Source organism: Furipterus horrens, unplaced genomic scaffold, assembly GCF_987537825.1.
Source record: "Furipterus horrens unplaced genomic scaffold, mFurHor1.1.pri manual_scaffold_3, whole genome shotgun sequence".
Taxonomy (NCBI): domain Eukaryota; kingdom Metazoa; phylum Chordata; class Mammalia; order Chiroptera; family Furipteridae; genus Furipterus; species Furipterus horrens.
Genome location: NW_028327173.1, coordinates 16,216,567 through 16,233,854, shown reverse-complemented (window position 1 = coordinate 16,233,854; position 17,288 = coordinate 16,216,567). Strand labels below are relative to the sequence as shown.

General features: G+C 39.5%; 1 protein-coding gene across 1 annotated transcript; it reads left to right on the top strand.

The window, feature by feature from the left end:
* The first annotated feature begins 1,170 nt into the window (after positions 1–1,170).
* On the top strand, positions 1,171–17,132 carry AUNIP (aurora kinase A and ninein interacting protein). The gene is made up of 3 exons (XM_090268824.1): positions 1,171–1,344; positions 13,979–14,111; positions 15,616–17,132. Exons 1-3 carry the CDS (start codon positions 1,267–1,269, stop codon positions 16,464–16,466), a joined length of 1,062 nt encoding a protein of 353 aa, XP_090124950.1. The 5' UTR covers positions 1,171–1,266; the 3' UTR covers positions 16,467–17,132.
* The last annotated feature ends 156 nt before the right edge of the window (positions 17,133–17,288 follow it).

Genomic DNA, 17,288 nt, shown 5'->3' with positions numbered 1-17,288 from the left:
TCCTAGATGCAATAAAGTTACTGATAACAGCTGCCCCTTTGTTTTTTGTACCCTGTTCCAGGGAGACCCAAGGGCCTGCTCATGGTGTGGGTTTTGGGGGGTGGGGCTGGATCCCCTGGGGGTAAACACAGGAACGAGGGGGCAGTTACTGTTTTATCTTTGCCTGAGGTGAAACTGGGGACTTACATCGTATATGTGTGAACTTTTACTTGGCAGGGAAGGGGGGGCAGTTTTATTACTAAATACAATTTAGAAGTTAAAAGAATGTTGTAAAAATATACATAATCCTATTTTATAACTTGATAAAGATTTCATTTTTTTTGGTGGTTCCTTCAAACAAGGAAGATTTTATGTTAATTTTTATAATATTGCTTTTTTCAGGGTATAGAAGCAATATATGCATGGTGAAGGAAAATTAGCAAGTACAAATAAGAAACCCTCCCAAATGCCTAAGAAATATATATTTATATATAAAACATCTAGGAAGATTGTGGTTAGGGATGGAAGGACATACATCATTTTTGCATTTCAGAGAGGCTTTCAGAATTTACAAAGTACTTTCACAAACGTTACTTCACTTGATCTTTAAAATCCAAGGTCACACAGTAAGCCATGAAGGCAGGGCTGAAAGCTAGTTCTTGACTTCAAATTTTAGTGTTCATTTTAACATTTTCTAAATCCTCTCCCGTATGGTTTCATAGTTAAAGCTTAGATTTTTCTTTCTTTGAATTACAAACTAATTCATAAACTCGAGGGTATGTTGACCATTTAGGGTAGTGTTGTGAACCCTAGCTTTGAAGTCGGCGGACCTGAGCCTCGGCTCCACCCTTCCTTTTACATACGAGAAAAACCCTGAGCCCCGGGGTGATTATTATATTTGCAATAAGAAAGCACAACTAACTCAGCAAAAAGAAAATGCACGTTTCTTATGCAGAGTCGCGAACGCGTTCACACAGCATACGTACTTCCCTTGTACGATAAGAGCAGAAAGAGCACAAAGACCAACGTTAAGGAAAGGAAGACCCAACGCCAGAGGACTGGTTTGCAGTCCTTGTTCCAGCGTCGGGCGTGGCTTGGGGAAAGGGGCGGAGTTTGGGGCGGGCCGGAACTGACGCTTGGGGCGGTCCCTGCGCCAGGGCGCCGCGACGTAGCTCCGCCTTCAGAGTTGGCGCGAGATCCGAAGGTCCGCGGGAGCTGTCTCCGCTCTTCACTGAGGCGGCTGGAGTCTGAAGCCGGTTTCCTATTGACTTGACCTCCTCAGCGGTCATGAAGCGCCGAGGCCCCGAGGAAGAGGCCTGCGGCGTGTGGCTGGACGCGGCGGCGCTGAAGCGGCGGAAAGTGCAGGTAGGACGCTGGAGAGCGAAAGGGGGTTTCGGGAGGGGTTAAGTGCAGTTCGGGGGATCATGAGGTGATGGAGGTGAAGTCAGAGACTGAGAAAAGAACAGCTTTGGGACTTCAAAGGCGAGAGGGAGTGGAGTCTGAAGAAGGATGAAAAATGGGAGTTTGAGGAGGGTGGAGAGAAAACGGGGCGATAGGAAGACTGGAGAGATGTGGAGAGCCTGGGACCGCAGGTTTAGAGGTGTGTGCGTTTTGTGGGGGTGGGGAGGTGGGGGGGAGGGGCGGATGGAGAGAAAATTTGCTCGGAGTTTGATCGAGCAGCCCCCTGAGGAACTCGGAGTTCCCGAGGTATTGGAAAGTTCTCATCCTGAGGGGCCGAAAACCGGGATATTCAGGAGAAAATGTAGAAGAGACGGGAAGGTGAACTGGCCTAATATATATGGACCATCCTCTGGATGCCAGATACTCTGTTAAATACTTAATATGCATTATATGCCCCCTCACCCTATGGGAACGAGGAGACGGAGGTTAAGTAACTAAGCCAGGTGCGCCCAACTAGGAAGGTTGGCAATCACACCCAGGTTTGTCACATATACAAGATTCTGTGTTAGTCACTGCAAAGGAACAAAAGCATGGGACAATCCTTAACGTTTATTGAGCATTTTTTACTGTGCGTTGTGCTGCGCATTTCAGATATGTTCTCTTGTCTGGTGCAACTCTGTATATGGTAGACAGTATGATAATATCCATTTTACACATGAAAACTGAGGCTCAAAGCACACTAAAGGCTCTGAAGTCTTAGTGGGAAGAAAAGAGATGCACTTTGCTGGGATATTTATTACATACTTTATTAACGGTAGGTACAAAAATTCAGAGAAGTAGATACTGCCATTATCTCTGCTTTACAGATGAAAAACTGAGGTTTAGATTAAGAAATTTACTCAAGTAAGCAGGGGTTCAAGCCCAGTTCTTAGGGCTACAGAGGCCAGTACTCTTACCCTCTACCAGACAGAGTATAGGCCCAGATGAGTGGTTTGAAGGGACATGTGATTTTGGAGGCCAGAAAGATTATCATGATTTGGGATTAACAAGGAAGATTTAGCTGAGCAGGTGGGAAAGGATTTGAGATTAGGCAAGTGTGCAGAATTTGGATAGTTTGGGCAATAATCTCAAGACCAGGTAATTAACCTAATATAAATCATGAATGACAGTCTTTTCTGTGGGTGGCTTCAACTTGCTTAATTGAGTACTGTTAAAAAAGCATCTTACAACTGAAGTCATTTTTGAGAAACAAATGAACCACCTGGTCCTTTAATTTTTTTTTTTAAACTATTTTTGGGATAGGTAACACATTCACATAGTATATAATTTAAAACATGTAAGATATGCAGTAAAGTATCTCCCTAATACCCCTAACCATCCTTCCCCATGTCAGAGACCACAACTTCCTTGTGTATTCTTCCAGAGGTATTCTATGCATCTATAAGCAAATGCATATCTTCTTTCTTATAAAAAGGAGCTTATTATTCGTTCTGCAATTTGCTTTTTCACTTATTACATATTATGAATCATTTTATATGCATTCATCAAGGCTGCTCTTTTTTTTTTAAGGACTAATATGGAATTATATCCATTAGTACGACAGGATTATCTTAGTCTACTCAGGTCGAGTTCTAGTAAGAACTTTCTCCTGTCTTGCAGATGGCCACATTCTCACTGTTCACATTCCTTGGTGTATGCTGTGGGAAGAGGGAGGAAGAGAGAAATGGGGGAAAGAGAGAAGATATAGGCATATACAGGCATACCTTGGTTTTGTGCTTTGCTTTATTGTACTTCACAGATGTTGTGATTTTTATAAATTGAAGGGAACGTCCTCTGCTAGCCAAAAAATTAGCTTAATTGCTATACTCAATTTATTGAGGTGGTCTGGAAGCTGTTAAACAAAAATTGAACTTCCATAGCTGAAAAAGTCTTTTTTAAAGAAAGTGTTTATTGGGCCATTGCTAGCAAGAAAAAGTGACTAGGTCCTGGGGCATGAAGTCTAAACCACCAGCAGCAATGCCAGGTGGAACAGGTAACATGTCCACCATCCTGGAGTTGAAAAGCATTTTTATACATTAAGTAGTGGGGAGAAAAGTGTAAGTTGTTTTGAAGGACTTTACATTGGCTATACAGGTAAAGGGTGTGGGAGAAGGGGAAGTGGGGCTAGCTCTGGGGTGTATTTGCTCCTTTGGATTGGTAGGGAGCAGTCCGGAAAAGTTTATACATGTGCAGGATGCCATGGCTCCTGGGGTTCATTGTCATCTGGCTGTTCTCTCATTTGGATAATGGCAGAAATAGCAACCTGGAAGTTAATTCAAAGTTCCAACACACACTCAGGAATGAAAGCAGTCTTGCTGAATTTTGCCCTGAAGTTAACTGATTAATCCCTTGTCTCTTCCTTCCACTCTCTGGCCTGCTGTAGTTTAGGGTAGGATTTCTCAGAATATTCTCCTTGTTAATCCAAACCCTCAGTATCTCTGAGGAATGCCAGTAGATAGATTTGTGTGTACTTGGCTTGGAGGCCAGCAAGAAGATCAGTATGGCTGGAGCAGAGTGAGGCAGAAGAGAGCAGATGATATCTAAAAGGTGTAAGAGGGCAAACATGGCCAGATTGTGCCTGGGAGGGCTGGGGCTTCAACATATGAATTCTGGGAGGATATATTTCAGTCCATAGCAGGTGTGTATATACATTTATTTATATTTACCAGTTCTTTATTGACAAAAGTTATTGCCAATCTTTTGCTATTAAAAACACTTCTGTAATGAAAAATTTGTACACACATCATTTTGCACATAATATACATGAATGTATTTGTAGGGTGAATTTCTAGAAGTGGAATCACTAGGTCAAAGATGTATCTATTTTTAAAATTAAGAATATGAAACATATAACTTTGTTTAGTAAATACAAAAGTCTCTCCTGTCTATCTAGTAGTTAAAGTTGGGTCACTTCAGGATCCCAAAACACATTTTATGCAATGCAGGCATTCCTGAGAGAGGACCTTTGTCAGTCAGCCTTAGCGTTTGTGTTACTGAGCTTGCTAAATCAGTCAAGTTATCTTGCTTCCTCGGTAACCTTTTCTGTTCTTCTCTAGTTTGTGAATTATTATCAAAAAAGTAAGTTGTATCATATTAAAGCACAGATAGAATGCTGACTTTTTTCCCCAAATACAGAGGAAAAGGCTAATTTATGGTTGGTAAGGAAATACACATATTTATTTTAAAAAGATCAATGGGTATTTATTACTCCTTGCATTAGGAATACGCTCCTATTATTGGAATACATTCTTGAATGACACATTGTGCTGGGTGGAAAACCTGTATACCAGTTTGATTTAGAAAAAGGAGAAAAATGAGAATTAGGAAGTGTTCAGGAGAGAAAGGGAGTAACCCACAGGGAAAAAGAGAGCCAGTTTTTGTCTTTATGTCTGCAACTCTTGTCACCCCAAATCACACCGTTTTCTTTCATGGTATTAATGATGAAAACATTTGTTCTACTGATCTAATGCATGGCGGGAATACTCTCTCCAATATCTTTAGGCCCTTACCTACCTCTGATTTCTGGAGGCCTGAACTTTATGGCCACAGTCACTGATACCATTTCCCCTTCTTGTTTGTTTATTCCCAAAGAGTCCTGTTTAGAACTTTGGTTCCCTTGCTAGTTCCTGTTGTTCTAAGACTTCCAGCCCAGAGCAAAGTGCTAAAGGTCCCCTTTCACACGGTGTAGAAACCTGACTCTTTCTAAAGTAGCTATCAAGTAGACATAGGTTTGAGTTTTAATCTCAGGAATGGATAAGCAGTAATTACTGGCCAGTTTTTAAAAAAACATGCCCCTTCTTACTTGATCCCTAAACAGAACTGTCTAGTATTTTGGGGAGAGTCAGGGGATGTTTTGTGCTCTGGCTAGAAGATAGGGGTCTGTGTTTGGAGAGAGTTTGCTTCTCTTCTGGACTATCTACAGAGGCGTGGCCGGCTTGGCCTCAGTACTGGAGGTTATTGTATTTGTTTTCATTTCAGTCTTCTTATTTTGAGAGTAATATCTGTTTGTAAAAAAGAGATACAAATAGTATAGCATTGTGTGAAAAAGGCCTCAATGGCAGTAGCTACTACTAACAATTTGGTATCCTTTGATACATTTTCTATATGTATATAAATAATATACCCTGGCTGGGTAGCTTGGTTGGTTAGAGCATTGCCCTGATATGCCAAGGTTGTGGTTTGATCCCCGGTCAGGCCACATACAAGAATCAACCAATGAATGTATAAATAAGTGGAACAACAAATTGATGTTTCTCTCTCTCTCTCTCTCTCTCTCTCTCACTGGCTCTTCCTCTTTCTCTTTCTCAAATCAATAAATAAAAAATTTTTAAAAATGAACTAGATTTATAAAAAAAAAAAATATATATATATATATATATATATATATATATATATATATATATATATATATATGTTTCCCTATGGACAAGATTATATCCAACGTATTGTTCTGTTGTTCTCTGATGGAGAACCTTCCATGTGAGAGATAGGGGTTTCAGTATGGGATTTTTAAAAGGCCATGTTTTTTAAAAGAAGATTTTGTTTATTTATTTTTAGAGAGAGGGAGAGAAACATTGATGTGAGAGAAAAACATTGATCAGTTGCTTCTTACATGTGTCCCAGCCTGGAGTCCAAACCCACAACCCAGGCATGTGCCCTGACTGGGAATTGAACTGACAGTCTTTCACTTTGTGGGATGATGCCCAACCACTGAACCACACCATTCAGGACAAGACTATTTTATTATTTTATTTAAAAAAAAATTTTATTGTCTTTTTTTTTTTTCTCTTACCATATAGTCCCCTTGTACTCCCTACCCACCCTCAGTCACCACACTGTTGTCCATGATGAATCCTTTACCCCATACAAGGCCATTTTAATTTAATATTTAATTTAATTTAATTTAATAATTTTCTAATTTGTTTTAACTTGGCTGCCTCTATTTGAAAACATTGAGAAATATTTCTAACATAGGTTTTCTTACACATGAAAGAAGTAAAAAGGTTTAGTATGTGATCTGTATATTTGCCGTCTCTTAAGTATATTAAATTTAACTAAACATAATTTATATTTCTTCTTCACTTAGAATTCAGTTTAGTTCTTCATCCTTTAAATATGTAACAGAGAAGAAGCAGACATAACTAAGAGGGAGATGGAAATGTGAAGATAATAAAAAATCTTGGCTGAGTGGTCAGTGGGTGTTTTCTGGGTCAGCCTTGGCGGAATCCTAAATGTCTCTCCGACATTCTGAGACTTTACTAACATTCAATCCATCAGCAAATTCTCTGGACTTTGCTTTAAAATATGCTTAGAATCTCAGTATTTCCTATTATTGGGCAGGCCAAAAAGTCTGTTTAGTTTTTTCCCTAAAATAAAAGACATATACACTGCACAAATCTTTTTTTGGGCTTTGGTTGCATTTTTACCTCTCTTGAAATAAGCATAATATCCTGGAAATGTTGCTTATTTTCTTCCATCTTCAGTATTAAAATGGCTGCACAAAAAGTCACCAATTTTGATTTTTTTTTTTTTTTTTTTTAATGCATGCTGATACGACAGCTGTCACAATACGGTCTAACAAAATTGCTTCAAATGAAGTTAAAGACAACTAAGCGCTACTAGAGCCATCTTATGGAAGAAAACAAATGAATTCTTTGGCCAACTCAGTATTTCTACCACAGTCATCTGAACCAGAGTGACCCTTTGCTCATTGTTAAGTTTAAAACTGTCTTGTGGTTTCCTATGTTCCAGTAAAAACAAAACAAAACAAAAAAAATGTTAAGGCCCATAAGGCACAATCTGGCCATGTCTGCCCTCTCACACTTCTTAGACCTTATCTACTCTTTCCTATGCCTTTTTCTATTCCACCTGTGCTGGCCTTCCAATCTAGTACACCTGTGCTTGTGACTTGCACACTTCTACCTGAAGTACATAGAGATTGGAATGCCGCCTGGCTTTGCTTCATTTGTTCAAATGTAAACTTATTGTGAGTCCTTTTCTTAATCACCTGAGCAGAGAGATAAGCTAAAGGAAGGTCTATTAAACAAAAAGAATCTAAGACTTGCTGGTTTTGAAAATTCCCGGACTCTTCTGGTGGCACAAATGGTCTATTCTTTGTGGGAAGTTTTAAAATTATTACTTCAGTTTCCTTATTTGTTATAGCCTTGTTTAGATACACATAGGAAAAAATATTTAACATTATTAGTCATTAGGGAAATGCAAATCAAGGTCACAGTGAGATGCCCCTTCACATCCATTAGGATGGCTATAATCAAAAATACATAATACCAAATTTTGATAAGTCTTTTGCCCATCTTTTAATTGGTTGGTTGTTTTTTTTGTTGTTGAGTTGTAGGTGTTCTTTATATATTCTAGATATTAATCCCTTATTGAGGCGGATGTGCCTAACACACCCTAGGCTTGGTTGGAAGCTGCTCTGTCCAGCAGAGTCTTCGTGACCATGGCGGAACAAACTTTTACCCAGGACACTTTATTATGTCTGGGGGAAGGGATGTGTCTGCTCTCTCTAGTGGAGAACAGCAGCTACACCTCCATCCCTTATGCTTTTTATTGAGAAAGATACGCATGGGAGATACAAGATCAAAATTCATAAATCATCAATAGCTTTCAGGTGTCTAGATTACAATTGACTAACTGATTACACATTCCAGTACAATGGGTACAATGAATAGTCTGTGCCAGGGTATATTAAACATCTTGACCCCACATTGGCACTAGGTACAAGGTTTCATATACTCCCTGCTAGAGATTGTTTATACTTAATTATGAGATAAAGAAAAGTAGAGCAAGTTTTAAAGCATAATATTCTTTAAATCCAATTTCCACGGAAACGTTCTGAGTGGTTTTCGGATATATCTCCCACGCAGCCATTGTAGAGACTTAAAGATAAGCACAACCGGAGTGCTGGCGGCAGGTCATGCTCAGGCCGGGGCTACAATTCCCTAAACTACAAGGAGTGGTTCCCTAGACCTTATCAGATAATATGGTTTACAAATATTTTCTCCCATTCTATATGTTGTCTTTTCACTTTTTTGATAGTGTCCTTTGAGGCACAAAAGATAAATTTCAATTTATATTTTTCTTTTGTTGTCTGTGATTTTGTTGAAAAGACTCAATTTGCCATTGAATCTTCTGGCACCCTTGGTGAAAATGAATTGACTATATCTGTATTCTCTTTTAAGTATTAGGTCCTAGATTACTTTGTTAATTTGTTAATTACTTTGGGGTGGGGAGGAACCTTCACAGTTTCAGTGGGTGACCCTCTCATCCTAGTTTGTTTTTTGGATGTGATATGTGACATCAGTTTTATAGTGACAGGAGCTCATCTTAGCCTTGATCACAGTATTTGAAAAGTCTTAGTGTTTTCTGACAGCTTCGTTGATGTTGAAAACGTAATAAGCCCTGGCTGGTGTGGCTCAGTGGATTGAGTGCTGGCCTGCAAACTGAAAGGTTGCTGGTTCGATTTCCAGTCAGGGCACATGCCTGGGTTGTGGGCCAGGTGCCCAGTTGGGGGGCGTGCAAAAGGCAACCTCATTGATGTTTCTCTCCCTCTTTCTCCCTCTCTTCCTCTCCCTCTAAAAATAATAAATAAAATCTTTAAAAATATATATAATGAGTAGGTATATACAAAACAAACTGGAATGTATCCTTTTTATATATCCACCTTCTTTGTAAAGTACTTATTGAGTTGAATACATATTATATTAAGCTAGTGGTGTGGGGGATAGACGAGATGTGAATCAAATGATGATCCTAGGGTTTTGTAGGATAAGTCTTGAAATAGCAAATGATAAATGTCAAGTTCAGAAGAGGAAGAGGTCACATGGTTGTGGGAATCAGGAATGCTTGGAGGTAAGCTGAAGAACATGTAGTATTACAGAATTGAGTGTGAAGAAAGCCCTTCTGTGTGAAGCACAGAAGTGAGGAAGGTGGAGGCCTTAAGAGGGACTGGCATCTAGCTGAGTATTATGTTACAGGGTACGTCAAGGATTTCTGGTAACGGAGAAAAAGGTAAACTAGAATGCGAATGTGTGCAGCTAAGAGTCCATCCTTTATGCTATAGGTAGCAGAGAAACTACTGAAGGAACAGTGTGATGGTGTGATCACAGTTGCTCTTTAAGATTGATCTCAATGTGGGACTGATTGAAACAGATAGTGAGTGGGAGTCTGGTTAAAAGACTATTATAATAGTCTAGGGCTAGGCAAGAGTTTATGAAATCCTTTAACTAGGGTAGTTAGTGTGTTACTTATTTTGCAGGTTTGGAGAGTTTGAAGTAAGTTTTGAATTAAAACTTTGTTACTGATTCAACTGAGCTTACCTATGTTGTTGGAGATGATGAGAGTCCTGACAGCTCTTCTTGATCAGACTCCTTCAGTAGTTTTCCTTAGGATGTCCTTATTAGGTAGCATCATCCTCTCAGCCTGACTTGATGTGGCATGATAGTGACTGGCTGGAAAAGGTTTCAGTCCAAAATGTCATCAAATTAATGCTATAAGAGACTAAGGAAGGGGGCGACTTGGTGATAGTGCTATCAGTGATTCTAGAAGTGGGAAGAGATGAGTATGGGTCCTCAGGAGCATAAAAGAGGCAATACTATGGCAGAAAGAATGAAAGACATTCATGTATATCAAAGCTATGTTAGTTTATATGGAAAGTGAGACTTCATACATAAATTCAAAACCAGAGTGACCATTATCAAAACAGGAAGTTGGATCAAATTATGTGCTAGACTTGTACTAAAGGCTACGTGAATTATAAAAAAAGGAATTAAATTGGCTTGAAAGCAGAACTTTAAGACAAGCTTACAGGTAAATTATCAGGAAAGATAAAGTGAGGGCTAAACTGAATTTAAATTCTATGGAAGAATGAGAACATTTTCTAATAGTGAAATTTATGATCCCAGATCTGCTTTGATACTTTGTGGAGTATTAGGGTCACACTTTTGGGATGATTTGCAGGAAAAAAAAAAAAAAAGAAAAGCATCACTCTGGAGGAAGACATAGTTGTAGGAGGTTCGTTTTTCCTCCCATCACTCTGAAAGAAGAAAACTTCACAGGACCATGAATGTGATATACCAAAGACCTAGACATTCTTTGATTTGAAGGGAATATGATTCTTAAGGTTAGGTTGGTTAAGGCTCACTAAGGGGTTTGGTCCTATAGGAGTCCTATGCCTTTCTTTCTTTTTTAAAATATTTTTTTTATTTTTTGAGAGAGAAGGGAAGGGAGGGAGAAAGAGAGGGAGAGAGATATTGATCTGTTGCCTTTTGCATGCCCTCAGCCAGGGACTTGGCTGCAACCCAGCATGTGCCCTGACCAGGAATCAGATTGGTGATCTTTTGGTTTGCAGGCCAGCGCTCAATCCGCTGAGCCACACCAGGTTTTCTTATACTGTGTAATATAGACACTGGGGCTGCCTTTATTTTGAGGTAGGGATAACCTGCTGAAGGACTTTGTGCCTGGGCCCCTCTCAGTTGCACATAATTAAGCCATGGGTCTTCTAAGAGATCTACTACTGGGGCACCATCACTCATGACATCGCTCTGACCTAAGAAATGAACATCCCTTCTACTCCTGCTAAGTATGGTCAACTTGGTAAAAAGCTTATTCCTAGATGTTTTGCTAATTGAGGTTTTACTGTTTATCATCTGATAATCTGTAGTTTTCTGTAAATCTTTATGGGATTTAGCATCTTGTAGTAAGTTAAATAACTGTTTGTCTTTTCCCTTAAGCTATAAGCTTTACCAGGGCAGAAACTGTCTGTTTTGTTCATCACTATATTCCCAGTTCCTAGCAAATAAGTGCTCAAATACTTGTTGGTATACTAATCACATTATCTACCTGTCTAAGTTGTTTCCCTCATGAAATTTAGAGTTATGTGCCTGCTTTGGCTTCCTCAAAGCATGGTAAGCCAGGTTCCAATAGTGAGCATCCTAAAAAAGCAAGGCAGAAGAGCATGGCACTTTTATGACTTAGTGTTAGTTCTATCGTATCAGACTTTGTCAGGCTATGTCAAAGTTCTTCCCCAGTTAAAGGTGAGCTAATATGGGTCTTGCCACTTGATGGGAGGAGTGGCAAGTTCACATTATAAGAAGAGCATGAGAAATGGTGGAAGAACCTATATTGGCCATCTTTGACAAAGGCAGTCTATTACAGTTTGTAGTTTTTATCAAATTTGGAAAATTTTTGCCATAATTTCTTCAACTATATTTTGTCCTCATCTGCCTTGTTTTTGGAATTCTAATTATATATATACTTAATAGCCCACAGATCATTAAAACTTCTGTTCTTTTCAGTTTTTCTTCTTTTGCTTCATTTTGAAGTTTATATTTTTGTCTTCAGATTTACTCTTATTTTCTTCAGTAGTCTCTAATCTGTTAAGCCCATCTCATGAATTTGTCATATCTTCTATTTCTCTTTTTCATATTTTCCTTTAAATCCTTGAGTATTTATTGTAACTATTTTAAGGTTTTGTCTGCTAATTCTGTCATCCCTGACATTTCCGAGTCTGCTTCTATTAACTGACTCCTCTTACCCGCTACCTGTGGATCTTCTGCTTCTTCATGTATCTAGTAATTTTATTGTATGCTAGCATCTTCAGGCTACCTTTTTAGGTATCTGGATTTTGTCTTTAAAGAATACTGAAATTTGTTTAGGTATGTAGTTACTTGCTAATAAGCTTGCTACTTTAAATGCTTGCTTTTAAATTTTGTTAAGACAGGTTTGAAATAGCTTTTGCTCAAGGGCTAGGTTAGCTGTAAGGCTAAGGGGTGATCCTTCTGAGAACTCTACTAAATGTCCCTGCTATTCAAGATCTCTCTACTGTGGCTCCAACTATGGCAGCCCTGTGTGAGCTCTGAGGATTATTCAGTTTGCAATCCTGCAATTTCTTTGTCCAGCCCCATGGGGTGTCACCTAACACATGTGTAGGTTAGTATTCATAATAAACTGAGGGGATCTGTGTGTAGATCTCTGGATATATTTCTCTGTGCTGCAAATCCCAGCCACCTCAGCTTCCTCAAATTTCAATCTCAATTTACTCCATTCATCAAGACTGTGATGCTCTGCCTGGTACTCTATACATTAGTCTGGCAGATACTTCCAAGCAGGAAGCTAGGGTGATCATAGGCCTCACCTTATTTGTTTTCCTTCTCAAAAATTATTTTCAGGGATCACCACCATGCACTGTTATCCACTGTCTAAAATCAGTTGTTTCATGTAACTTATCCAGTCTTCTAGTTTTGAATGGTAGAAGGAAAAGTTTTGCACCAGTATTAAAAGTCAAAGTATGAATATTAAATCCAGGATTTCTTTCTCGTTCTTTTTTAAAAACATTTTATTGCATTTCTTTTTTTTTTTTAAAGATTTTGCTTATTTAATTTTAGAGGGAGGGGAACGGAGGGAGAAGAGAGGGAGAGAAACATCAATGTGTGGTTGCCTCTCACTCGCGCCCCCAACTGGGGACCTGGCCTGCAACCCAGGCATGTGCTCTGACCAGGAATCAAACCAGTTGACTTTTGGTTCACAGGCTGACACTCAATCCACTGAACCACACCAGCCAGGGTTCATTTTTTTTTTTTTTTTAACCACTTAACATTTTAATTTCACATGGAAAAATGAAATGGAGTCAGCTTTGGGCTAGAATGAATAATTTTGGTTCAGGTTTCACTCCTATTTCTAACTTGCATGAATATCGGCAAATCCCATTTCTTCTTTGACTTTTCTAGACAAATTGAATATGACCCTATTTCCCCTACTTCTCAGGCATTCCTTAATAAGCAAAAATAAAACAAACAAAAAGCAAATCACACTAAATAAGGGTTATAAAAGTTGACACTTCCAAAACCTCTCTGACCCATCTTCCAATTCATATGTAAAGTACAATATACAGGGGCCTGAAATGAAAGTATGGTAAGCTGATGCAGTTTCATTGCCTTTTCTCCTCCTATTACTGAATGCAATCCTATTATTGAGTGCCAGGAACTGTGTAAGACTTTTACATGAATTAACTCACCAAATTCTTACAGCTGCGCAATGGGATAGATTGTTATTTGTCCCCATTTCTCACATGAGAATGAAACACAGAGATTAAGCAACTTGCAGAGGGTCATACAGCTAAGTGGCAGTAGCATAACTGGGATTGATTTGTGGAGAGCTGTGTGACACAGGGGCCATTCTTCTGCTCACTATTTGATTCTTTGAAAACCATTGAAATGCATCAACTGCTGCTGATGGAGAATCGTGGTCTTTAACTAAATTCAGCCCGACCGGTTTCCATGAGGAAGCAGAAAGATTGGGCTGTAGTTGAAATATATGATTCCTGAGGAAAAAAATATTGGTATAGCAGGAAATGGTGGAAGATGGTATACAGCAAAAACTACCTAGAAAATAGGATCTGAGTGGAGTCCAAAGTGGGGAGGTCACTGATGTTTATTGTTCATTGAGGGGGGAGGTCACTGATGTTTGTTGAATTTCTACTGTCTTCGCAGCTGTTTCGATATTAATGGGTTCTATTATCCTTTTTTCTCTCCATTTTCAGACACATGTAATCAGATCAAGCACCAAAATGCTAACACTCTTTCCTGGAGAGAGAAAGACTAAGATCTCTTTGACTCCAAGGACTGCAAGTGTTCGGCAGACCAGCATTGATTCCTTCTTCAGCTTGTGCCCAGGTATGGTGACCTGTCTGGGAGCTAAAAGAAGTACATTCACTTTTTCATGCAGGAACATTTATAAGTGGCAACACCAGAGCATTGTGTTAAAATAGCTCACCTATTAGAAGTTATAAAACACAAAAAATCATCACCTTTTGAAAAGCAATTATATACATGCTTTTACAAACATACTTTTCTGGTTCTGTTTTGCTCAGTCTAATAGTAAATATTTGCATTCCTTGTCAGCAAGGAAATGTCTGCTTGGGAATTGAGGGTACCCAGGGGAGCTGACCTTTTTAGTTATTAGGTGTATGTCTTGGATTGGTCACAATGAGGAGTCTGTGTGAGATTAATTGATAACTGGTATTTTTGTATGAAGTCTCTCAAATTAGTCAAGGTTCATTGATGCTTTTTTCTTAGAAAGGTTGGCACGAAGCTGGATAGTGTCTCATCATCCTTTGATAGTTCTTTGCTTTCACGTTCCACTTCAGGGGACCGGCTGACTGAGAGGAAAGGCGGCTGGGGCTTACAGAGCACGGTTCCTGCTAGTAGGAGGGTGTTGGAAGGAGAGCTCTGACTCTTGGTGCAAGGCCCAGGATTTCTTTGCATAATGTACTCTCCCTACCCAAACAAAAACTTAAACTCTTTTGCTTTAACAAGGACAGACTTTTTTTTACAAAAACATTTTCCATTTCAAATTTCAAAATTCTGGTATATTCTACAGTCTACATAGAATTCTTAGGCAAAATTGAGAACTCTTTCACAAAACATAGTTTCTGCAGGATAATTCTTAGAGAAGGAAAGAGGAAATCGGTAATTCAGCTTTATTTGTAATTAGATCTTGGTATAATTTGGGGGGTGGGGGGATCCCATGGCATTAGTCCTTAAGGCAGAATAGAGTACATTGCATGCCTGATAAAATTCGCAGGCTGGACACCAGCAGTTGTTTCTTATTATTGTCCTTCCTGCTGGTTGACTTAGCATCTAATTGTCTTTACTCTTTACCATGAAATGTTTGGATAGTGGAAAACCTGTGTTCTTCACACTGTCATCAGAAGGTTTCTTAGAGTTGAATGGTTATAATGTGATCTGTGAGGCCTTACAAATATAGTGTACTGAGCATGTTTCTCAAAGCATAATATCCCGGAATAATGTTTGGTGAGGATCACTAGCAGAAGGCGAATTAAATAAAAGACAAAAGCAAAATTGATATGCCCTCTGTTATACAAACCCCTTATGAAAACTCAGCTGGTCTATATGTCATGTTTGACTTTATGAGATAGGTCATGGGAAGCATCCATATATTGGAGTAGGGGAATATGTAAGATATGTGTCTTAGAAAGATCACTCAGGAGAGAATAGATTGTAAGCCGGAAGCTTGGCTACAAAGGTATGTAGAGTCTAAGACCTCTGGCACTAGGTAGTGATAGTAGCTGATACTGATTTCAGAAAGAGCCAGCTAAATCCTGCTCAGGGCATGATTTTTCTACAGAATAATATTTGTTCATGTCTGTTTTACTAGGAAAGACAAATGGTGGTGATCAGAGGAATGTTTCATCTCATATAGAAAGTCAGACCAACAGAGAGTATAAGAAAGATACAACCCAGCTAGACCATCTGATCCAGGGCCTGGGGGATGATTGCATGGCACCCACTTTAGCCACTTCAACCCCTGCAGACATCCAGGAAGCTGGACTTTCTCCTCAGTCCCTCCAGGCTTCTGGTCAACACAGAATGGGAACCCCAAACGTGACCGTGCTGTCTTTGTTCCAGCCTGATACCTTAGTCTGTACTGGAGAGAATCAAGACTCACTGGCTTGTTCCTTCACCCAGGACTTGGAAAGTTCTTGCTTGCTGGACCAAAAGGAGGGAAAGGATTCTTCCTGGAAAAGGGAATGGCTTTGTGGATCTAAGAAAAAGAACTGTCAGGGTATGGAGAGATGCAGTAAACCACCTAGGGGCAAAGGCTATCAGCCCTTGGACAAGCCTAAATTGGAAAAGATGTCTGCCAAAGAAAATAGGCAGGCCTCTGACCTCTTTCAAACATACAGGGATTCCTGGGGTGGAGAAAATGCAGAAGCAGTGAAACAAAGTTCCTGTTCTGGTCCTTTGTTTTCCTGGGACAGTGAAAAGAATGACAGGGACTCCTGGAGCCAACTTTTCACTGAGGATTCTCAAGGCCAGTGGGTCATTGCCCACCACTCTAGAGCTCCTTTCCGAGAAGTAACCAACATCCAGAATCAGGGCTTAGGGCAGTTTCCTCCCAGCCCGTGGACCCAGTTCCAGGACAGGCCCACTCAGTTAAGTCTGCAGCCTGATTTGCTCTTTACCCAGGACTCAGAAGGCAATCAAGTTATCAGGCACCAAGTGTAAAGGTCTTTGAGGGTTTGGTATAAAAAAATACCTTGAAATGACAGATATAGGAAAATGTCTCAGGGAGGGTTTGGGGGGAGTATGTTTGGGTAAGGGGGAGGTGTGGGATGGAACTGTTATTGAGCATTTTCTTTATGTAAACAAAATAGGTGGTGACCCTTGAAACAGTATGGTTGGCATCATGCCTTTCCCTGAATTAGGGGTGGCTGGTAAATTCTCTGTATGAAGCTATGGTGAGCACCGAGGAAGCAGGGCAGTTCCTTATCACTCCACTACAGAGCCTGTTACTCAACTTGCATTGAGCCACCTCTTTGCCATTTCAGATGCCTAACTGGGACATTGCTTCTTAGATGTGTATACTTTTAACCTTTGGCTCTAATCATACTTCCTCAACCTAAGCTTGGGACCATTATTCCTGACACTTTGAGTGGTAAGTCACATCTCCCAGGGGGATAGAGATATAGGTAGAGGGTAGAATGATGGCAGTTTAATTTTATTTTTGTGGTAACTTTATAGCATTTTAAAGTTGTATGTTCTATTTAAACATCTTCCTTAAAAAGCTTAGGCTATGTAACAATCTAGATGTTGACTGTATCACTCTTCTGTTAAAAAGAGGGAGAGAACTCCCTTTGTAAAACAGTCCAAATAAATGACTTTACAAAGCTGGCTCTAATGGTAATTAAAACATTACCAATTTTATTTTTGAAAAAGGAACTTTTTAATGTTACATGCTGTCATTGCTGTGGGTCGGATCTGAACAGGAGTCTAATTTGACCTGTGTTCTACCCAAGACTTGACCCATCAGGTAGCAGTTTCCCATGA